This window comes from Ailuropoda melanoleuca, chromosome 14 (genome assembly GCF_002007445.2).
Source record: "Ailuropoda melanoleuca isolate Jingjing chromosome 14, ASM200744v2, whole genome shotgun sequence".
NCBI classification, from domain to species: Eukaryota; Metazoa; Chordata; class Mammalia; order Carnivora; family Ursidae; genus Ailuropoda; species Ailuropoda melanoleuca.
Window position 1 is genome coordinate 64,139,189 of NC_048231.1, and position 18,299 is coordinate 64,157,487.

The following is an 18,299-nucleotide window of genomic DNA, read 5'->3' on the forward strand; positions in this document are numbered from 1 at the left end:
TGGTCTAGAGTTGGCAAACTATGGTCTATGGGCCTGTCCTCAGACCCATTTCCTATTTTTCTCAAAGAATGGTTTTACATTTGTAAAGGGTTATTTAAAGCAACAATAACAACAAAGAAGAAGAATATGGCACAGAAACTATACCTGGCCTACAAAGTTTTACTATCAGGCCTTTTACAGAAAAAGTTTGCCAATCTCTGGCCCCATGGTGTGAGATGAGGGGGAGTAGATTCCCTTCCAGTGACCCCTGTGGGAATGTCCTGGAAAAACAGCCTGTCCACTTTCAGAAGGGCAGAGCAGAAATCGTGGGGAAGGATGCTCTGGGCACATGCTGGGCCCTCAGAACTATTTTCGGCTTTAACATCAGCCAGTGAGACAGGAATAAAGAAGCTGACTATAATGTGGAAATGCATGAGAATTTTAGGTTTGGGCAAATACTCTGTAGTTTTCAAGCTCCTAAATTCTGATGATATAAAATTCTCCAACTTGATGTGGACATTTACAGAGAGTGCAGACTTTCTGGGACTCTTCACAGCTCAGGCTTTATCTTTTTGTCTAAAACTAGCTTGGCACCGTTTGTAGGATCTCTATAGCGGTTTTGATTTATTCAACACTTGAATACTCAGCCTGTACTGGCATTCGTGTAGCTGCCTTACATGCGTTCCCTCATGGGATCCTTTGACCAGCACTGTTCTATAGTAAGTTTTATTATCCTCATGTAAGAGTTGAGATATGGAATCTCAAATGACCCAAGTAACTAAGCCCCTGGTCCCAAATCTACTGCGACTCGGAGACTGGCTCCAACTCCCAGCATGGTAGGCTTACTTCAAAGCCTAGCTCTGACAGTCTCCTAGGAGAGTGAGTCAAGTCCAAGCTACGAGGCCGGAATGAAAGAGTAACAGACTGGATAGATGAGTGTGGAGGGCCAGGAACGTAGGGGATGATGACAATCACAAAGGACAGCAAGGCAAAGAAGGTCACTGGCACTCATACCCACTAGGTACCAGGCATTCTACCAGCCTCTTGAGAAGTGCCTTCTCACTGATACTTTCTTTTTCTTAATTGAAGGTTTTATTTATTTATTTGAGAGAAAGGAGGGCTGCGAGAGAGAGTGCACCAGACGGGGGAGGGGCAGAGGGAAAGGAAGAAGCAGACTCCCCACCCAGTACAGAGCCCGATGCAGACGGAGCTCAAACCCAGGACCCTGAGATCATGACCTGGGCTGACGCTTAACCAACTGAGCCACCCAGATGCCCGTCATGGATACTTTGTAACAAACCTATGGAGAATGTTTTATTATCATCGTTTTAAGTGAAGAAACAGACTCAGAGAGCTAGAGTAACTTGTCCAAGGTCATGCATCTAGTCTGTGATTAGGATGGAACTCCAAACCAGGTGTGTCCGACTTCAAAGCATTCACCTACAATGTAACTCTCTGCTCGCTGAGACACTCTCATCCTGACCACCGTCCTGGAAACAACTCTTTATCAAGAGATTCAGCTAACCTAACCGTGGAGCATTGAGGAAAAGCCCCTCCTCTCAGGACTTTTTTCATGTGTATCCTCTCTTAGAGTGATGATCCACATACAAGGGGCAACGGGACATGAGGCAGGTACACAGAGCAGGACAAGCCAGTGTGGGAGGTAAACCTGGTATACTGCAAAATATAAAACGCTCAGAGGTCTGAACCTTGAACAATCCATGCGCCAGGGAGAAAGGAACCTTCTGGTATTATCAACAGCATGAGCAAAGGTATGGGAATGCTGTTTTTTCTTGTCAGGATAGAGCATTTCAGATTCTCCATTTAAAACCTGCGTGAAAACATCCCAATCGTGCACAAATGTGCTCCATTTTAAATTTTATGGAATTTATGAGCAATTTATAGACTATCTTGAAGACATACAATGATATAACAGATGTGAAGGCCTTTGAAATGCTAAAATGTTATACAACATAAAAACAAGGATTTATTTAGAGAATTCCGAATGCTTACACACCAGAAGCATGTTTTTCCAGGTCATGTTTAACTGCATAACTCCCAAGCATAATAGAGTGGGATAAACTGAATAACTGTGCCTCCTGACAATGACTGAAGCTTTATATAGAAAGGGAAAAACAGACTGTAAGTATACAGATAACAGTTACTAAATGTTTTTATGCTGAGAACGTAAAATATTTTATTAGAAGTCTGAATTACATGAAATTAAATAATTGAACCTTATGGTTAAGGACTGTCTTTTACCTGGTGACAATTCCTTGATACTCAGTACCTTATATGATAATTCTGTATAGGAATGCAGAGGAATTTCCTTGGGATAACTAGAGACAAAAGAGGCACGTGGGCTTTGCTCATGGTGTTCCTTACCTGAAAAGAACCTGCACTCCCCGATTGCTTACATAGCTCCCACTACACCCAAAGGTTACAAAGGTGAATGCATTTTGACTGGCCAGCAGAATTTTCTAATAAATTGCTGACATCTAGACATAGGGATAGTTCACCTGAAAATGGGGGAAAATCTGGTAAAAATAGAGCTTAAATTCTGACATAATTTGTTAGAACTGACTCCAGCTATCTCCTCCAGACAAGGACAGCATCTCCACCTGGCCTGCTTCACTTATTAGGGATATATATAACAGTATATTAATTTATAGGTTTTTTTTTTAATCTTTCTTTTGATAGCCTTTCCCTACCACCTTAAGAACCAGAGAGCAGGAATAGCCTTCAAAGGTTCGTAGTCCTGTTCCATCCTTTCCACCATCAAAATGGCAAGCCCGTAGAAAGTGCTCATTAAAAAATGTGTTGAATATAGTTCAGCAATGACATTCATGCCAGATGTTCAAAAAAGCAACCAATTTAAGAAACGTGCCTTGGATCACATTACATTCCATAGCAGTAATTCACACTGGGGAGGGACAGAAAGACCCAGTCCTGTGGCTGAGATTTATTGCTCTGGTGAGTCCCGCACAATGATGGAAACGTGTCATGTTTCTCAGCTGTGCTGGTATCAAAAAAAAAAAAAAAAAAGGCAGAAAACCACTGATTTATGGGAAGTTAGAAACTGGGTTAAAATGGGTGGCTTAACATTTCTCTGTGATGGTTTCTCCTGTCTATGACAAATAGGGAATATAAAAAAATCTGATAATGCTAGGAAGTAGGCAGAGAAGTCTTCAGGTCACAGGCACGGGTTTTTCTGTCCACATCCATCTGTGTTATATGGCAGAGGTCCTGACCTGAGGGTCCAATTTTAAGCCTTTTGATAAGGGGTCACTCTATGCAAGCCTCCTAAATTATACATCTTTACAATCCCATAATACTTTACTTAAACACACAAATTACAACATGTAGGATGAGAATTATAAAGACAATTACAGAGACTGAAAACATTCTCAAGGTCATTGGGTTCATGGTCTTCCTTCTGAAGATTACAAAGAAACAATTCAAGAAGAAATCTTTTATTTTGTTCCTAAAACTCTCTGGAGAAAAAGTAGATCTGAAAATTCTCTTGCGATTGTCAACCTTTATTTGCAATGCTAACTACCTAAAGAAATCTAGTTTTCAAATGAAGGCCAGGGAAAATCTTGTTTTAAAATATTTGGAACGTATGTTATTTGGCAACTAACATTAGAAGTAGACATGGAATTATGGTTTTTAGAATATTAACTAAAGTTAATTAACTGAAGTTGCAAGCAACTTAAACCCCTTTTTTGGTCCATCTATGATTTAAAATGTCTTAAGGGTGATACAATTATGGGAGAGTTAGTAAAAAGTTAGTTAGCAGCTAACATTCTGGTTTTGACTTTTCTTGTTAAATTCCACTGACTGGCAATGATTTATAATTGGTTCAGTAAAGATACCATGAATCTACCCTAAAGCATTTGGTTATGTTTAAATAAATTAAAATGCCGCATCAGTATAGATAGAAATTCTGGAACCGAGGTAAAAATTTCTGAGAGCTAAAAAAAAAAATTCAGAAATCTACATTGCTGGTAGCATCTATAGAATCGTGCAATTAAATCTGTTTTAGAGAGTGATGAAAATATTCATTTACTGTTTCACAAGTATTTAAGGAGAGCCTGCCGGGTGCCAGATGCCATTTTCAGCTCTGGGTGTGGATGGAAGAAGGAAGCCAAACTTCACCTGGTGCCCATCATCTATCAGGAATGACACTAGGTGCTTTCTCAAGTGATCACCTCCCATCCTCACAGCACAAATCCTTCCAAGTGGGTATTGTTCTATTCTATTGATGACTGCAGGTCAAGAGAGGTTAATGATTTACCCAAGGTCAAGGACTCAGGTAAGCAGTGTGGAAGGATAAAACAGAGACCACCAGAGCAAGCGAAATTAAAAAAAAAATTAAATTAAATTAAAAAAAAAAAGAGCTGTATCTTGTTGCCCCCAAGGCCAGTGAAGAAATGCACAGGGCAGTCTGCTGAGGTGGGAAACGCGAGGGGTTTCCCGTGCTGGAAGAGTTCAGGGTGGTTATGCTAAGTAAGCTAACGAGGCAACTGGGATCGAGCACTCGGGCTTGTCTCTGCTCAGCTGGTTCAAACGTGCCTCACCGAGTTTTAGTCAGAACTAGGATTCTTCCTTTAGGTCCCACACCTCCGCCTGAGCAGAGGGGTTGAAGGGTGGGGGCGGGAAGGGAGGCACTGAAAGTTCCTGGTCCTTTATCAGCCTCCACCGGGAGAAGAGTGAAGGAACACAGCAGCCAGCTTCCCTATCTCCTAGGCAAGGGCTGGTACGAGTGGGAAACTTTCCTTTTATAGCAGCAAAGGCAAGGAACTTTCAAATTCCCATATAGATAAGGGAAACATTTTTCATGTTTCAAGACCGAGTGACTGAGAGAAGTAAAAATACTAACATGAAAGTAAATGGACCAAATTCTGAAGGGAAAAAAAAGAAGTCATCTGGAAAAAGAGCTGACTGTGGCACAAGCAAGAAACTCTTCAGACAGACACAAAAAGGAAGGGAAGGTGGAAGAGAAGAACATTATTATCTCACCCTCTATAGCTCCTGGCATTAAAATAATTGAATGAAATAGTGATAAGGTGTCAACACATTACCATACAACTGCTGACAAGTCAGTCAAATACCCTTGCAAGCTTTATGTACATGACGATACAACGTGAATTTCCTGCCCGGCGAAATATAGTTGTGATAGTTAACTCTCTACCCAGGAGAAATGATATAGGAAGACTGAGCAGATTCTACGGATTATGAAAGCCCCCCCAAAACAAAAGGTTTGCTAAAAGCTTTTCTGGTTTGACTCGTGAGCCTCACAGAGATAACATAACTTGGGGACAGCTGAAGGACCTCTATTCTCCGCTTTCATATACATCGTAATCTCTTGCGAGAGGGCCCGTTTTCCCCTTCCCACGAGGGACGTGGCTGGGTCCCCAGGAGGAGGGAACCATGCATACGTAGTTTCTGCCTCCACGGTTTACTGTTCATGCTGCCCTGTCACGGCTTCTTTCAAAATTCTCTCTTCCGAATTCTGAATAAGCTCAAGTTTCACTCTTTGGCGCAAAAGGATGGTTCTGCTGCAGACACTGGCATTGTTGAAATTTTATCACAGCTTACTTCCTATTGTAAAATTATGGCATATTCTCTTGGCAAAATGTTGCAAATTACGGTTCCATTAGATTTGATTCAACAAATATTTTTCTGGAGAGTCTCTTGGGTCACAGACGCAGTGGCCCATAGAGCTCTCAGTCTAGTGTCTTTGAAAGGAATGCATTCAAAAATGATGAAACCTGATATAATGCATATATAAACAATTACAAAAATATGGAACGGGAAGGTGTAAGCTGCTGGAGGAAAAAAGGATGTGGCTGTGTGGGCCCTGTAGGATGGAGCAGAGTAACAGGGCTTCAGAAAAACGATGTTGCTCCTGAAATCTGACATTTATTTTTTGTACTAATGTTTTTCATTTCCTACCCTTTCCATGCAATTTAGTTACAGCCCTATACTTCTTAACCCGTTCAAGCATATCCGTCTGGGAGACGCAGAGTATAATTCCTAAATACATCTTTAGGCCACGTTCCCACCCCAAGCTCCAACTTCTTCTGACAAAACATACAAATGTCACCATTCTGACAAGATCAAAGTCATTCCATGTTAGCCTGACCTAGTGTTCTATCTTAGAGGAAACCTAAAAATAGGGAGTAAAGAAATGACAAGATTTGGTTGGGAATATGTTGACAGAGCATCACAAATCCTTCTCCACATTAAGTCACATTGTTTTGGAATTTCCTAAGGAGAACTCATCATTGCTTAAGATAAATGTACATACAAAGGGAGCACAGTATGGTGATTGCAAAAGATAAGAGTCTGAAACCAAAATGCCTTGATTCGAATCCTGACTTCACCATATCCAACTCCATGACCTTGGGCAGGTTCCATAAACTTCGGACCAAACGCTAACGAGGGCTCCATATTCTCTAATCACTCAGGGGATTAGCAAAGCTTTTTCGGTAAGGCCCAGAGAGCAGACATTTCAGTATCTCTGGGCCATATAATCTCTGGTATATGGTCTCAACTCTGCCGGTGCTTCAGTGTAAAAGCCGCCACAGATCGCACATGGACAAGGTGCCCGGTTGTGTTCTGATACAACTTTATAAAAACAGGCAGTTGGTGGATCTGGCCAGGTGAAAGAACTCTGGCAAATGCCACTTAGTCTCTTAGCTTTTTTTTTTTTTTTCCTGGCATAGTGTTAACACATAGTTGGCATTCAAAATCTTTATCCCTGTTATTACCGGGACACTGATAACTTTCTATTCCTCTAAAACGAAATCTAGTAAACTTATGATTAGTCAGGAAGAATGAACGTTAAAATGAATTCCAGAAAATATTTTGTTCCTTCACGTCAAGTGATAGGAATAGCAAATAAAAGGTTGTGTGCAAATCATGTGCCCGTTAAAACTACTTCATGCCCAGTGGGGAATGAACGGGCCCTGACCAGCTGAGAATACGCCGCCGGTAGCCTACCGATGTGCGTCACCTGGTGGTGAGCGTTCTGAGAACAGCTTGCATGAAGGGAATGACAATGTACTAATCCCACCCCTGGTGAAGCTCTCTCCTTGTGAAATCAGTATCGGTCTTTGAATAACTAACATATACCCGTATTTGCATGTGGGTATAAGTGGACGAACAACTTGAGAACATACCAGAGTGTGGCTTCAGCCAACAATAAAATCTCCACAGTTGTGTCCAGATTCAGCCATCTGTCAGTTTGCTTATATAGCAGAAAGATTTTGTAAAACAATTACCCCAGAGAATCCAATATACCATGGTTAAATTATATTATTTCATTCTCTGCTTGAGTCAGAGGGCCTGGGTGAGCTGCCCACACCGGGGCTGGTTTCTGAGATTCGTAGGAAGTGCATGCAGACAGACCGCCCTGGCTCCAAGCAAAGATCCCTTGACTCGGGGAAGTCGCTCCTTTGGTCTCAAGGGGCTTTCTTACACCTGTACCCCATCCCTCCGTCTAGGCATCCATCCTGGATTTAAAATTTTAGCTCCTGTTACCCAGATTGTATACTTGGATTTTTTTTTTTTTTTTGTAATAACTTGGCTGTTCGGATTGCTTCTCCAGATTCTAACTTTGTTAATGTCAAAACGTGGTCAATTTTGCAAGCCATGTTTAACCAATTAACTGAGTCTTACTCTTTGCCTGTTCTAAAGCCGATTACCGGTGGTCTTCTAATAAACTGTGGTTAAGAGCCCAGCCTCACTGGTCCTACCAATAACATCTGCGTGCTACAAATCAGCAACACCACATATGACATCTATCATATGACCACCAGCAAATGCATTAGGAGTTTGGCCTCTCAAGTCACGTGGACCTGGGTTTGAACACTGGACTAAGAGCAGCGTCTACTGAGTGGGGCTGTTGGGAAGATTATAAGAGAAATGCAAACTAAAGGCACAGCACAGAGCCTGACACAGAACAAGTGTGTGACGAGCGCTAGCATTTATGAACGTTATCACTTCCGGAAGACATCAGGGATTTCAAAGAACGAAAGTCAAGTTATCATGGGTGTACTAGTTCAATTAACCCTGTACGCAGACATAAAAACTAAGAAGTCTGGGAAGAAAGCCCAATGCATGAACATTCTGTGAGCACCTGTCAGGTGCGAAACGTCCTAGGTACAGGAATGAAAAACGAAGAGGACAAAACCCTGCCCTCACAGAGCTTAAGGTCAGAAGCAGGACTAGACACCAAAGCTCAAAACAAAGTAGACATGGGATGCTGTGGGTCCCAGAGCAGAGACACTTGATCCAGCTGGGATTCCAAGGAAAGATGTCTTGAGACGAGTCCTGGGGGCTAAAGAGAGTTGCCAGTGAAGACCATGGACAAAAGCCAGAGAAGTGTGAAGTCACATGTCATAGGTACAGGCGTACAGGTGTTGAATCCTACTGCAGTTGAACATGCAAAGGGGAGGGGCAATGTGAGGAGAAACCACGTCATCAACCCTCAGAGTCCCCAGTGCTCAAAGCCAAGTCCCGGCTCAAAGGAGCTGTGGGTTCTTACTCCATCTCAGGCACCTAAACTCCACTGAACGTGCTTCCTGTGCCATGGAGATTCTGGGGATCTCAGCTACAGAAATACCAACACTGATTTCCACAAATCACATAAGAATTCAAGTTCATTAAAAAAAAAAAAGGCAATGGTCACTCATACAGCAATTCATCTGGATCTTTTGGGTTTTGACATCCTGGGCCACTACAAAGAGCTCCTATCCTGACTCAGTTTATCCCGATTGCACGTGATTTTTTTACATGTGCAAGTGCTGGTCCCTGATCAAGAAGACTTTAGGATCCCAGGGAGCACGGGGAGCATCCTGCAGGTAAGGAAAAGCTGCCTTCTCCGGTTTTTGTGAGCCCTACATAGAGGGTCTCATTTTCATGAGCTGTGCACCTCCTGTGTGTCCTCTGTGACCCACTTCCTTCCAGCATATCTGCAGGGGTCACAAAACCATGCACGTAGGCTAGCACTCTCCTGTGGGTGGGTCCTAGGAGGAAACTCTTCTCAAAGAACCTCAGAAAAGATTCTCTAAACTCAAGTACCTAACAGGATGGGGCAGAGACTTCCAGCTGGTCACCAAACCCACTTCTTCTTACCAGGTACCTAGCCAAAAGGTATTTCCTAGGGAATGGAGAATGGAAGTGATGTGCTTCAGGCCCCATAAAAATCTCCCCGAAGTCATCATCCTCCCTGCCCTTTGGTCATTCAGGGGTTGCAGGTATGTATGGCTGGGGTGATCCTGGAAGCCACATGGAGTAGAGTGGACCTTCCCTCCCCACCCCCAATTCCCATGACCTGAAACCCAACGACCACGAAGTAAGTGAGAAATGCATTTCAATCAGGCTTAGGTCACTGAAATTTTAGTTTGTTACAGCAGCTAGACTATTTTAACTAATTCATCCAGCTAAATATATTTGTGGTGAATCCACTTTCTTTTCCTTAAAAAAAAAACCCCAAAAAACAGTACTACAGAAAATTGTTCCATTGTTTCAGAGCACTATGGTATCTTCTCCTTGTAGAAATCTGTTATTTGTTAATCCAATGTCTAATAATTATTATATAATTTAATCAGAGTCAGCAAAAATAGATTTCTATGAAGGGCTGGCTTATAACATGTCAATAAAGCTGGCCTGGGATGAAAAGAGGAAAACAAAAACAATTATCAGAGCATGTCTGCCCTGCTTAAAGAGAGAAGCCTCTATTTGGTTTCCAATGATTGCTGTCAAGGTGGAATGCTGGCCATGTTTCTAGATCTTTCAACTTTTTGGAGAGGCTTGGGAGATTCAAAATTTATGTGAATTTTTTCAATTTCTACACCTTGCAAGCTAAATTAAAAAGTCCAGACACACACTCCCCCCCTACACATACTTGATGAAATTTGACTTTTAAAGTGAAAGGGAATCCAGCTTTCAGACATGCCCCCCCACATCATCAGGGTTGACATCAGGCACTTTCTCTGAGAGCTCAGAACCATCTCTGATGCGAAGGAAAAACTCTAGATCGAGAGCAAGACTCTAAAACTTAAGAAACCAAATGTAGGAATTCAGATAAGAGTCCTCTCAGTTCTGGAATGTGAACCCTCCTGAGCCCAAGAGGTGCTGGGCCTCTTCTGAAGAAACTGAGAGACAAAAAATCGAGCCGACTGTGGCGTTACACTCAGCAGCAGCTGCGTGGAAGACAGGCCTGGTACCCAGGGGAGAGTAAGGGCCAAGAGTCCAAGAACGAGCAAGAGAACACTGACGTGGAACCTCTAATTAGCCGCTCACACTTTCTGTCACGACCAGCTCTGACCAGCGTCAGCTTTAACCTTGGGTGTGTTTGTCTGGTAGACAGGGCAAGCCCGGCTCCCTTAATGCTACCCGTGAGCCAGCAGCCACGGTCCACTCACTGTCACCTGCGAAACCTCCCCACACGGCAGCAGCCTCCTCTCTCACGGATCCAGAGTCCCCATAGGAATCCTCCAACCCCAAACCCAGAATGGGAGATTTGCCAAGTCAAACTCTAAGAGCAGAGGAAGCCGCTGGATGTCCCAGAGTCCATTTCGAGGAAGGGACAGCTTCTGATAAATTCAAATGACATTCGGAAAGGCACCGTTTTAATCACCTGGCTGAGCCTGAGCTTTGCCAGGGATGGTACAGGACCGGTCAACACACCGGATGGACTCGGATGGACAGGGACTTAATCCCCACGTCACTACTTTTTAACCATGCGTGCCCACCCTGCTGTGCTGTGGGAGGGTCAAATGAAATACTGTATATGAAGCACTTGCCACTTACTACAGTGCCTAATTCATAGGATACCCCAAACAATAGCTTTTGCTATTATTATGAAGAATGAAACTGTGTAATGGGAAGTGATTTAGATAGAGATTGTTTAAAGTGAGCACCAGTGAGCGTTGTAAACATAAGACACACTCCAAAAATGTTTATTTAATATAAAAGCAATCGTAATGAAGTCTAAACTTTAAAGAGCAGGAAGCTAACAGTTTCTGTTTCCTATCCTGGGGCTAAACGGATGGTTCCATGAAAAACAAGCTACTGGCTATATTGTACGTTCACCCTGATTTTATTAGTGATGCTAATAAGGGGGGAGCTCATTGCAAAGAACATTACAAGCTACAGAGTATCTGCAACCGGCCGCACTGGCCAAAAGTGCACCAATGAACATTTACGAATGAGGGTAATTAAACATGACTTGATAACTACCCAAAGCCCAGATGATAGGGCAGCGGAGCAGATAAAGAAGAAACCTCACCCTTTGAAAAGAGAACAGACATTATGTTAAAAGTGTCTGTCCCAACAGCCAACAGATTCTCCTCCTGTTTTCAGAAGGTATCCAATGCTGACTTCGAATACGGGACCCCTCGAGGGTGCTGACAACCTAACCCAGAGCAGAGTATCAACACGCACTGGTAAAAGTCTGCTATACACCAGACAGAAGACACAGATGTGTTGTTGTTTTTCTTTTCTTGGGCTCCTTAGCTATTCTGTTAAAGAAATTAGCAGCCTGTGTCCTGGCAGGGAACTAAGACAGCCAGAGATACTAATCAATGGCCGGGAAGATAAGGACTACCCTTGTAAAGGACTGCTTTGCTTTCTTTTCTTTCTCATCAGTTAGCTTCTTAAGAAGGATACTTTCTCTTGGCAGGAAAAATAGGAATGTTGACTAAGCTAGCCTGAGGCTGGGTTTTACAGCCTTCCCAGCACAGCTGTCAGTTGCCTGTCACCACAGTCACTACCTGGCTTCCCTAATGGCCTAAACTGCCCTCTGAGACCTGCCCATCCTTTGAAGAAGCTGGTGATTCTTTGGGATTGTCCAGCTGAGACATCAAGCTGACCACTGCCTGATTATGACAAGCCATGTCTGCCCTGTATGACATGGTCTCTGTCCACATCTTGAGGCGACGCACATGCTCCCTAAAATACTACATACTGTGTAATAAAAATCGACTAAAACTTGTCTAAAATGTTACATGGCAGCAATCCCATTTCCGAAGCCTACTCTTGTAAAGAGATAATATCTTCCCCCAAAACTAATAAAAATGTATGATTCATATTCTGTGGCCAAAAAGGCTTAATGCACACCACAAAGAAGTAAGTCATGGGAATAAAAGGCACAGCATCTGGTATACAGTCGGTGGTATTGTCACAGCGTCCTATGGTGACAGGTGGAAGCTACACTTGGGGTGAGCATGAGCTAACCTACAGACTTGTTCAATCACTAGGCTGTACACCTGAAACTAATGTAAAATTGTGTGTCAATATAAAAAAGAAGAAATTATAGACTTTTTAACAGGGAGTCACATGTGAATTATGGAAAACAGAAATAGAATGTATATCACAAAGCTGAACTTCTCAGGAACTGACCATAATTTTAAGATTTAAAGCAGTAACATCTTGTTTAGAAAATGGAAAAGTGGGGCGCCTGGGTGGCTCAGTCGGTGAAGCATCTGCCTTCAGCTCAGGCCATGATCTCAGGGTCCTGGGATCCAGTCCCATGTCAGACTCCCTGCTCAGCAAGGAGCCTGCTTCTCCCTCTCCCTCTGCTCCCCCTACTCATGTGCATGCTCTCTCTCAAATAAATAAAATCTTAAAAAAAAAAAAAGAAAATGGAAAACGATTTGGATCAAATTTACTTAGAAAGTAAGAGTATTATATAAAGGGTTTCGTTTTTCTTAAGGAAAAAAAAAAGTAAATGAGAAATTCCACCAAACACTTTGATGCAAATCTTGATGAATTCAGTTGGAGCATTGATCCAACTACATAGGCAGGCGCTGTAAAGTGACAGCAGTGAAAACAAGTGGTTCTGGCCCAAGAGCAGCAACACAGAACAAGCAGTACAGCCAGCACAGGGTCAGGAGGCCAGCCGGCAGATGCGCACGCACAGAGCCCCCGCAGACGCACAGAGCCCCCCCGCAGACGCGCACGCACAAAGCCCCCGCACACGCACAGAGCCGCCTGCTTCATGACAAGTGGACCTCTGCAGTGCAGTGGAGAAGGGTTATCTTTTTAGTACACAGTGCTGGACATCAAGGAAGAAAACAAAAAAGAATTCTGATAAATATCTTATAGCAAATGAATAATCCATTAGAGAGAGATCACAGACTTAATGTGATAGGTAAAACCGTAAAGCTTCGAGGACACACCATTAAGTTTTTTTTTTTTTTTTTTTTTTAGGGAGAGAATTCATTACATCAGAGTCGACAAAGTTTTTTTAAATAGGACATGAATGTATTAACCCTAATGGAACAAAATTGTTATATTGGACTTCATTAAAATTAAACACTTTTGTTCATCATAAGACACCATGAAGAGAATAAAAAAAGCAAGTTATGGGAAGAGAAAAGATACTGACCATATTTTTATCTGACAAAGAGATGATATCCATAATATGGAAGGACCTCCTACAAATCAATAAGATAAAGGTAGACGACTCCAACAGAAAAGTGGACAAAAAAGCCAAACAGAAACCTCGCAAAGATATCAAAATGGTAAGTGAGTCAGTAGGAACATCCTGATTAAATCATACTGAGATACATGCCATCAGAGAGACTGAAATTTAAAGACTAGAAAAAGCCAAGTGCTAGTGAGAATGTAGGGCCACTGGAATTCTCATGCACCACCGTGATGAGGGGAGGTAGCAACTGTACCATCGCAGATGTGTACTAAAGCTGCACCTAGACACATTCTAGGACGTAGAAATTCAATCCCTATGCACACGCCAACAGAAATGCACCAACATACGCACACACACGAGAATGTTCATAAGTTTTATTCATAATAATTCAACTGCATGAACTCAGTCCAAGCATTGTAGAATGGATGAATAAAATGTGGCTAATTCCTACAACAGAATACTTTTCAGCAACTATAAAAATGAACTACTTCTGTATATAGCACGGATGAATCTTACAGATATAAGTCTGAGTAAAGGAAGCCAGAGACGGAAAGTACCTACTGTATGACACCCATTTACATAATGAAATCTAAAAACCGGTTATGCTGTTCTAGGTTGATAGAAATAAAGAATACTAGTTACTTTTTGGCAGAGGACATACTTCCTGGCAAGGGGCTGCAAGGAAGGCTCCTGGGGTGCTGGAAATGCTCCTGTTGATATGCATGGTGGCCACACTCTTAAGCCTTGTAGGAAGCCTTTTGCTTCTGGTTGGACTATAGAAAATCACGAGACTATTATTCACACTCTAATGCAAAGAACAAGCCAGATAAGTTACCAAATCACAGATTTTTGAAGCCATAACTGAGAACATAACGAGGCTAACTGAATAAAAATAAAGAAGCTAACAAGCTCTAAGAGAAATAAGACCCATAGCTGCTTTTATCTCTGGAGGAGGAGAGAGTGGAAGAAAGGAATCTGTCATTAAGGAGGTCCAGGTTTCCCGTCACAGAATGAATAAATCGTGAGAATAAAAGGCACAGCGTAGGACATATAGTCAATGACACCGTAATAGTGTTGTATGTGACAGATGGTAACTGCACTTGTGATGTGCACAGTATGATGTAAAGACTTGTTGAGTCACCATGTTGTACACCTGAAACTAATATAACATTGTGTGTCAACTATACTTCGATAAAAAAGGGAACACGAAATTCAATAAAGAAAATAATTTTAGAAACTATGTCTTGACCCCAAAAAAGGCAGAGAGGGGAGCATAAGGACAAATCACCCAGACTTGCATGTGTGGACAAACCTGATGGATTTGCATCTTGAGGGAGTGCACACCCACCATCAACTGTTTCCCACAGCCCTCTATCTGCTCCCTAACGGAGTGTACCAAAGGGCCGAAGACCTGTCCTGCTAAGGAGGAGGTCTGGATTTATTAATTTCCAAACAGCTGGTCCAGAGACAGGACACTCATCAGGAAGCTATTGCAGGACAGTGATGATTCTGATCCAAGTTAAGGCGGTTGCCTTGGTGATGGAGATAAGCAAAGGGATTTCATGAACCACTTTAGGTAGAGACAAAACCCTTTGTGTAGCATCCCCACACTGCATATTGTATTCTATTATGAGGTAAATCACAGAATGAATAAAAAGGCCATTATTTAATTTTGTCACAATTTTCTTTTCAATTTTTTAAAGATTTATGTGTTTATTTGAGAGACAGATATAGAGCACATGTGGTGGGGGAGGGGCAGAGGGCAAGGTGGGAAGAGAGAGAGAATCTCAAGCAGACTCCCTGCTAAGCTCGGAGCCCGATATGGGGCTTGATCTCATGATCCTGAGATCATGAGCTGAACCGAAATCAAGAGTCGGATACCCTGCTGACTGAGCCACCCAGGCGCCCCAATTTTTTCACAGTTTTCTATAATGAGAACTGCAAACGGAAATCATGACCAAGAATGCAAGATGGAGAGAGGCTTTTGATCTAGATGAACATGGCATCGAAGAACCAAGAGGCTAGCTACCAAAAGATACCACAGGAAAACCAGTACTAAATAAATAAATTAGACACAGAGGACAATATAGAGAAAGTTCCAGAGAAATCTTTCGACTTTTGGAGAAGTGGGTAGAAAACAAAACATTTGCGCCTAGGAGCTTATCTGGGGGCAAAGGGCAGAGGTCAGTGAAAGAGGCTGAACATTTATGAGGATGATTTTAATAAACCTTGCAATAGGTAAGTTTGACTTATTTGATCTCAAGAATCAATCTAAGTGGATAAAGTCAATAAAGGAAGTCAGTCTTTCCTAAAATAACTAAAACAATAAAACCTCATGCAACACGTTCTCAAAGGGATTGATGAGAAGGAGGGCAAAAAAGAGCCAGATTAGGTACTGCTGAGTGCCCCAGATGTTGAGAACGATCTTGGTTCTTGCCTCTGGGCCTCACAATTCTATACAGCACCCAGTTATGACTGGTAGCCTTCCAGCTATTACCATTTATACTGAAGCTTCATGGAGTTGGGTTTAGATTTATGCCTAGAATATTATGCACAATGATATGAAAAATAAAATACCGAAAGTAGAAGATTTATGAGATAATGTGATCAATATACGTTTGCTGATCCTGAATATAGCTCAGGAAAGTGAAAGGATAGATTAATTAAGGATTAAGCCAAACATGAATTTTAATATCCAAAGACATTTATAAGCAAGAAACCCTGGGGCATATTTATAGAGCCACTTTAATTAGTCAGTATTCAAGGCAGCTTTACACAGGAGTCAAGTTTTCAACATATTTTAATAAGCATCTCTTCTAAGTGCGAGAGTTGAGGCACTGTAAACCAAGCATGGAATCTGGAATCAGAAAAGGTGGACCTCAGTTCTGGCTCTGCCAGTTACAAACTCAGAGCTCATCACACAACTTGCTACAAATGGAAAATGGAAAACTGTTAAGGGGTCGCCACAAAGATTAACTGTAGCAGTGGATGTGAATGTGCTTTGTAAAACAAAAACTGATATAGGGGCTCCTGGGTGGAGAAGTCAGTTGGGCGTCCGACTCTTGGTTTCAGCTCAGGGCTGATCTTAGGGTCATGAGATCGTGTTCAGCTCGGAGTCTGTTTGAGATGCTCTCTCCCTTTCTCTCTCTCCCTGTCCCCCCACTTGTCTCCTTGTCTCTCTCTAAATAAATACATAAATAAATTTAAAAAATCTTTAAACAAAAAAAGCAAAAGAAAAAACCACCCCTAAAGTGATACATTATTTCCTCAAATGAATAGAGAAGGGAAAGAGAAAATATGTTCATGAAAATTTGCTTTTTTAAAGTTAACAGTTTTATCACTAATTGTCTACATATATACTCAAGACAGTACATTTGAATTTACTGACAATGATCCAAGACCCAAGAATTCTGGGTTCTTTTTTTTGACTACTGCCCCGACATTTGTATTTGTAAGTGGAAATAACATAATTATCAAAGTATCTAAAATATAGTCACCTGTCACGGTGACTTTTTGTAGATGACATTAATGGTATCTTCCAGGTAATTATAAGAGGTACGATATCGGAGTAGTTAGTTTAGGCTGTGACATCAGACAGACCTGGATTCAAACCCTGTGTCCATCACTTCCTACTTCTTTACGAGAATCCAGTCATCTTTAGCTCTGTTTTCGATCACAAAAGGGGAGATACTCATAGCATAATATCACAGGTTTCAAAGATTGAAGAGATACCAGCATTTTTTGCACTCAACGGAATGCCTGGTATGTGGTACAGACATTATAGATGTGAGCTATGATACCTAAATTTTGAATTCGCTTGGTAAATGTTTGTAGAATAAATTATCTAGTGCTTTTCCTGTATATATATAGATATATAGCTATATATCTATATAAATCCTGTTGTAGAAACTAATTTTACTTATACTTTAGATATCCAATGAAGAAAAAGTTAAAGAAAAATATTTTTATTAGCATTATTATAATTGGAACTGGGTTTATATCCTAGCTCCTCAGTGTGAACAATTTTCTTATAAAAGAAATACAATGACATTTGTTTGGCACCTTGAAAAAAAAAATCAAGAAATGTGCAGCACACCTAGGCAAGAATTCCCTCCCAGCCTAAGTATTTGATAATGTGACAAACAGAAAATTTGAGACCATTTCCTTACTTCCTGTGTGTATTAACATTTGTCCTACCCCTTGAATTACATGATCACAAAATTTCATCTTAAAAGTTTAAAATATAGCTCACCTGGTCTTCTTCTCCTCCACCTTCTTCATCGTATTTTAAAATATTATCTCTTACATCATCTTCTGGATCAATTAAAAGTTGCTTGGCCTGGCGTTCCTTATCCCGGCGTTTCATCCATACCACAAACATCAAAACGAGGACTAGGTAGAAAGAGTAAAAAAACCCCCAAAAAACCCATAGTGTCATAATTTTAAAAACATGACCTCTCCAATCACCGCTTTTCACACTATTAACATACTTAACTGGGTCAAGAGTTTGTAAGGCCTCTTCCAGTCTGTTCAACCTCTCTCTGGCCTGCCGTGAGGAGAGAGAAGACAGAGCGGGGCTGGAGCACTGGACAGAGAGCCTGAAACCGCGGGTTCCAGAACCTGGTGCCCTGTGAGCTCACTGGCTGAATGCTCACCCCCATTCTATCATTTAGGGATGGGGACAATAACTGTTTCTGTCTCTGACTTTGGCTTTCTGGAGAATAGGACACTCCTAATATAATGAATGGTTTGTAAATTCTAAACCAACAAACAATAGTAAATTAGTTGCTCGTTGTTATGCAACTGTTATCTCAAGGAGGTGGGTCAGCCCTCATTACCCTCTCTATATCAGAGGGAACAAGGAAGGAAGGTGTTT

General features: G+C 41.7%; 1 protein-coding gene across 1 annotated transcript in view; it reads right to left on the minus strand.

The window, feature by feature from the left end:
- Nucleotides 1-18,299, minus strand: part of CDH2 (cadherin 2) — a 213,912-nt gene that overhangs the window by 13,052 nt on the left and 182,561 nt on the right. Inside the window, exon 14 of the mRNA XM_034642678.1 lies at nt 17,676-17,815. Coding sequence (XP_034498569.1) covers nt 17,676-17,815 — 140 coding nt within the window. The remainder of the gene's footprint in view (nt 1-17,675; nt 17,816-18,299) is intronic.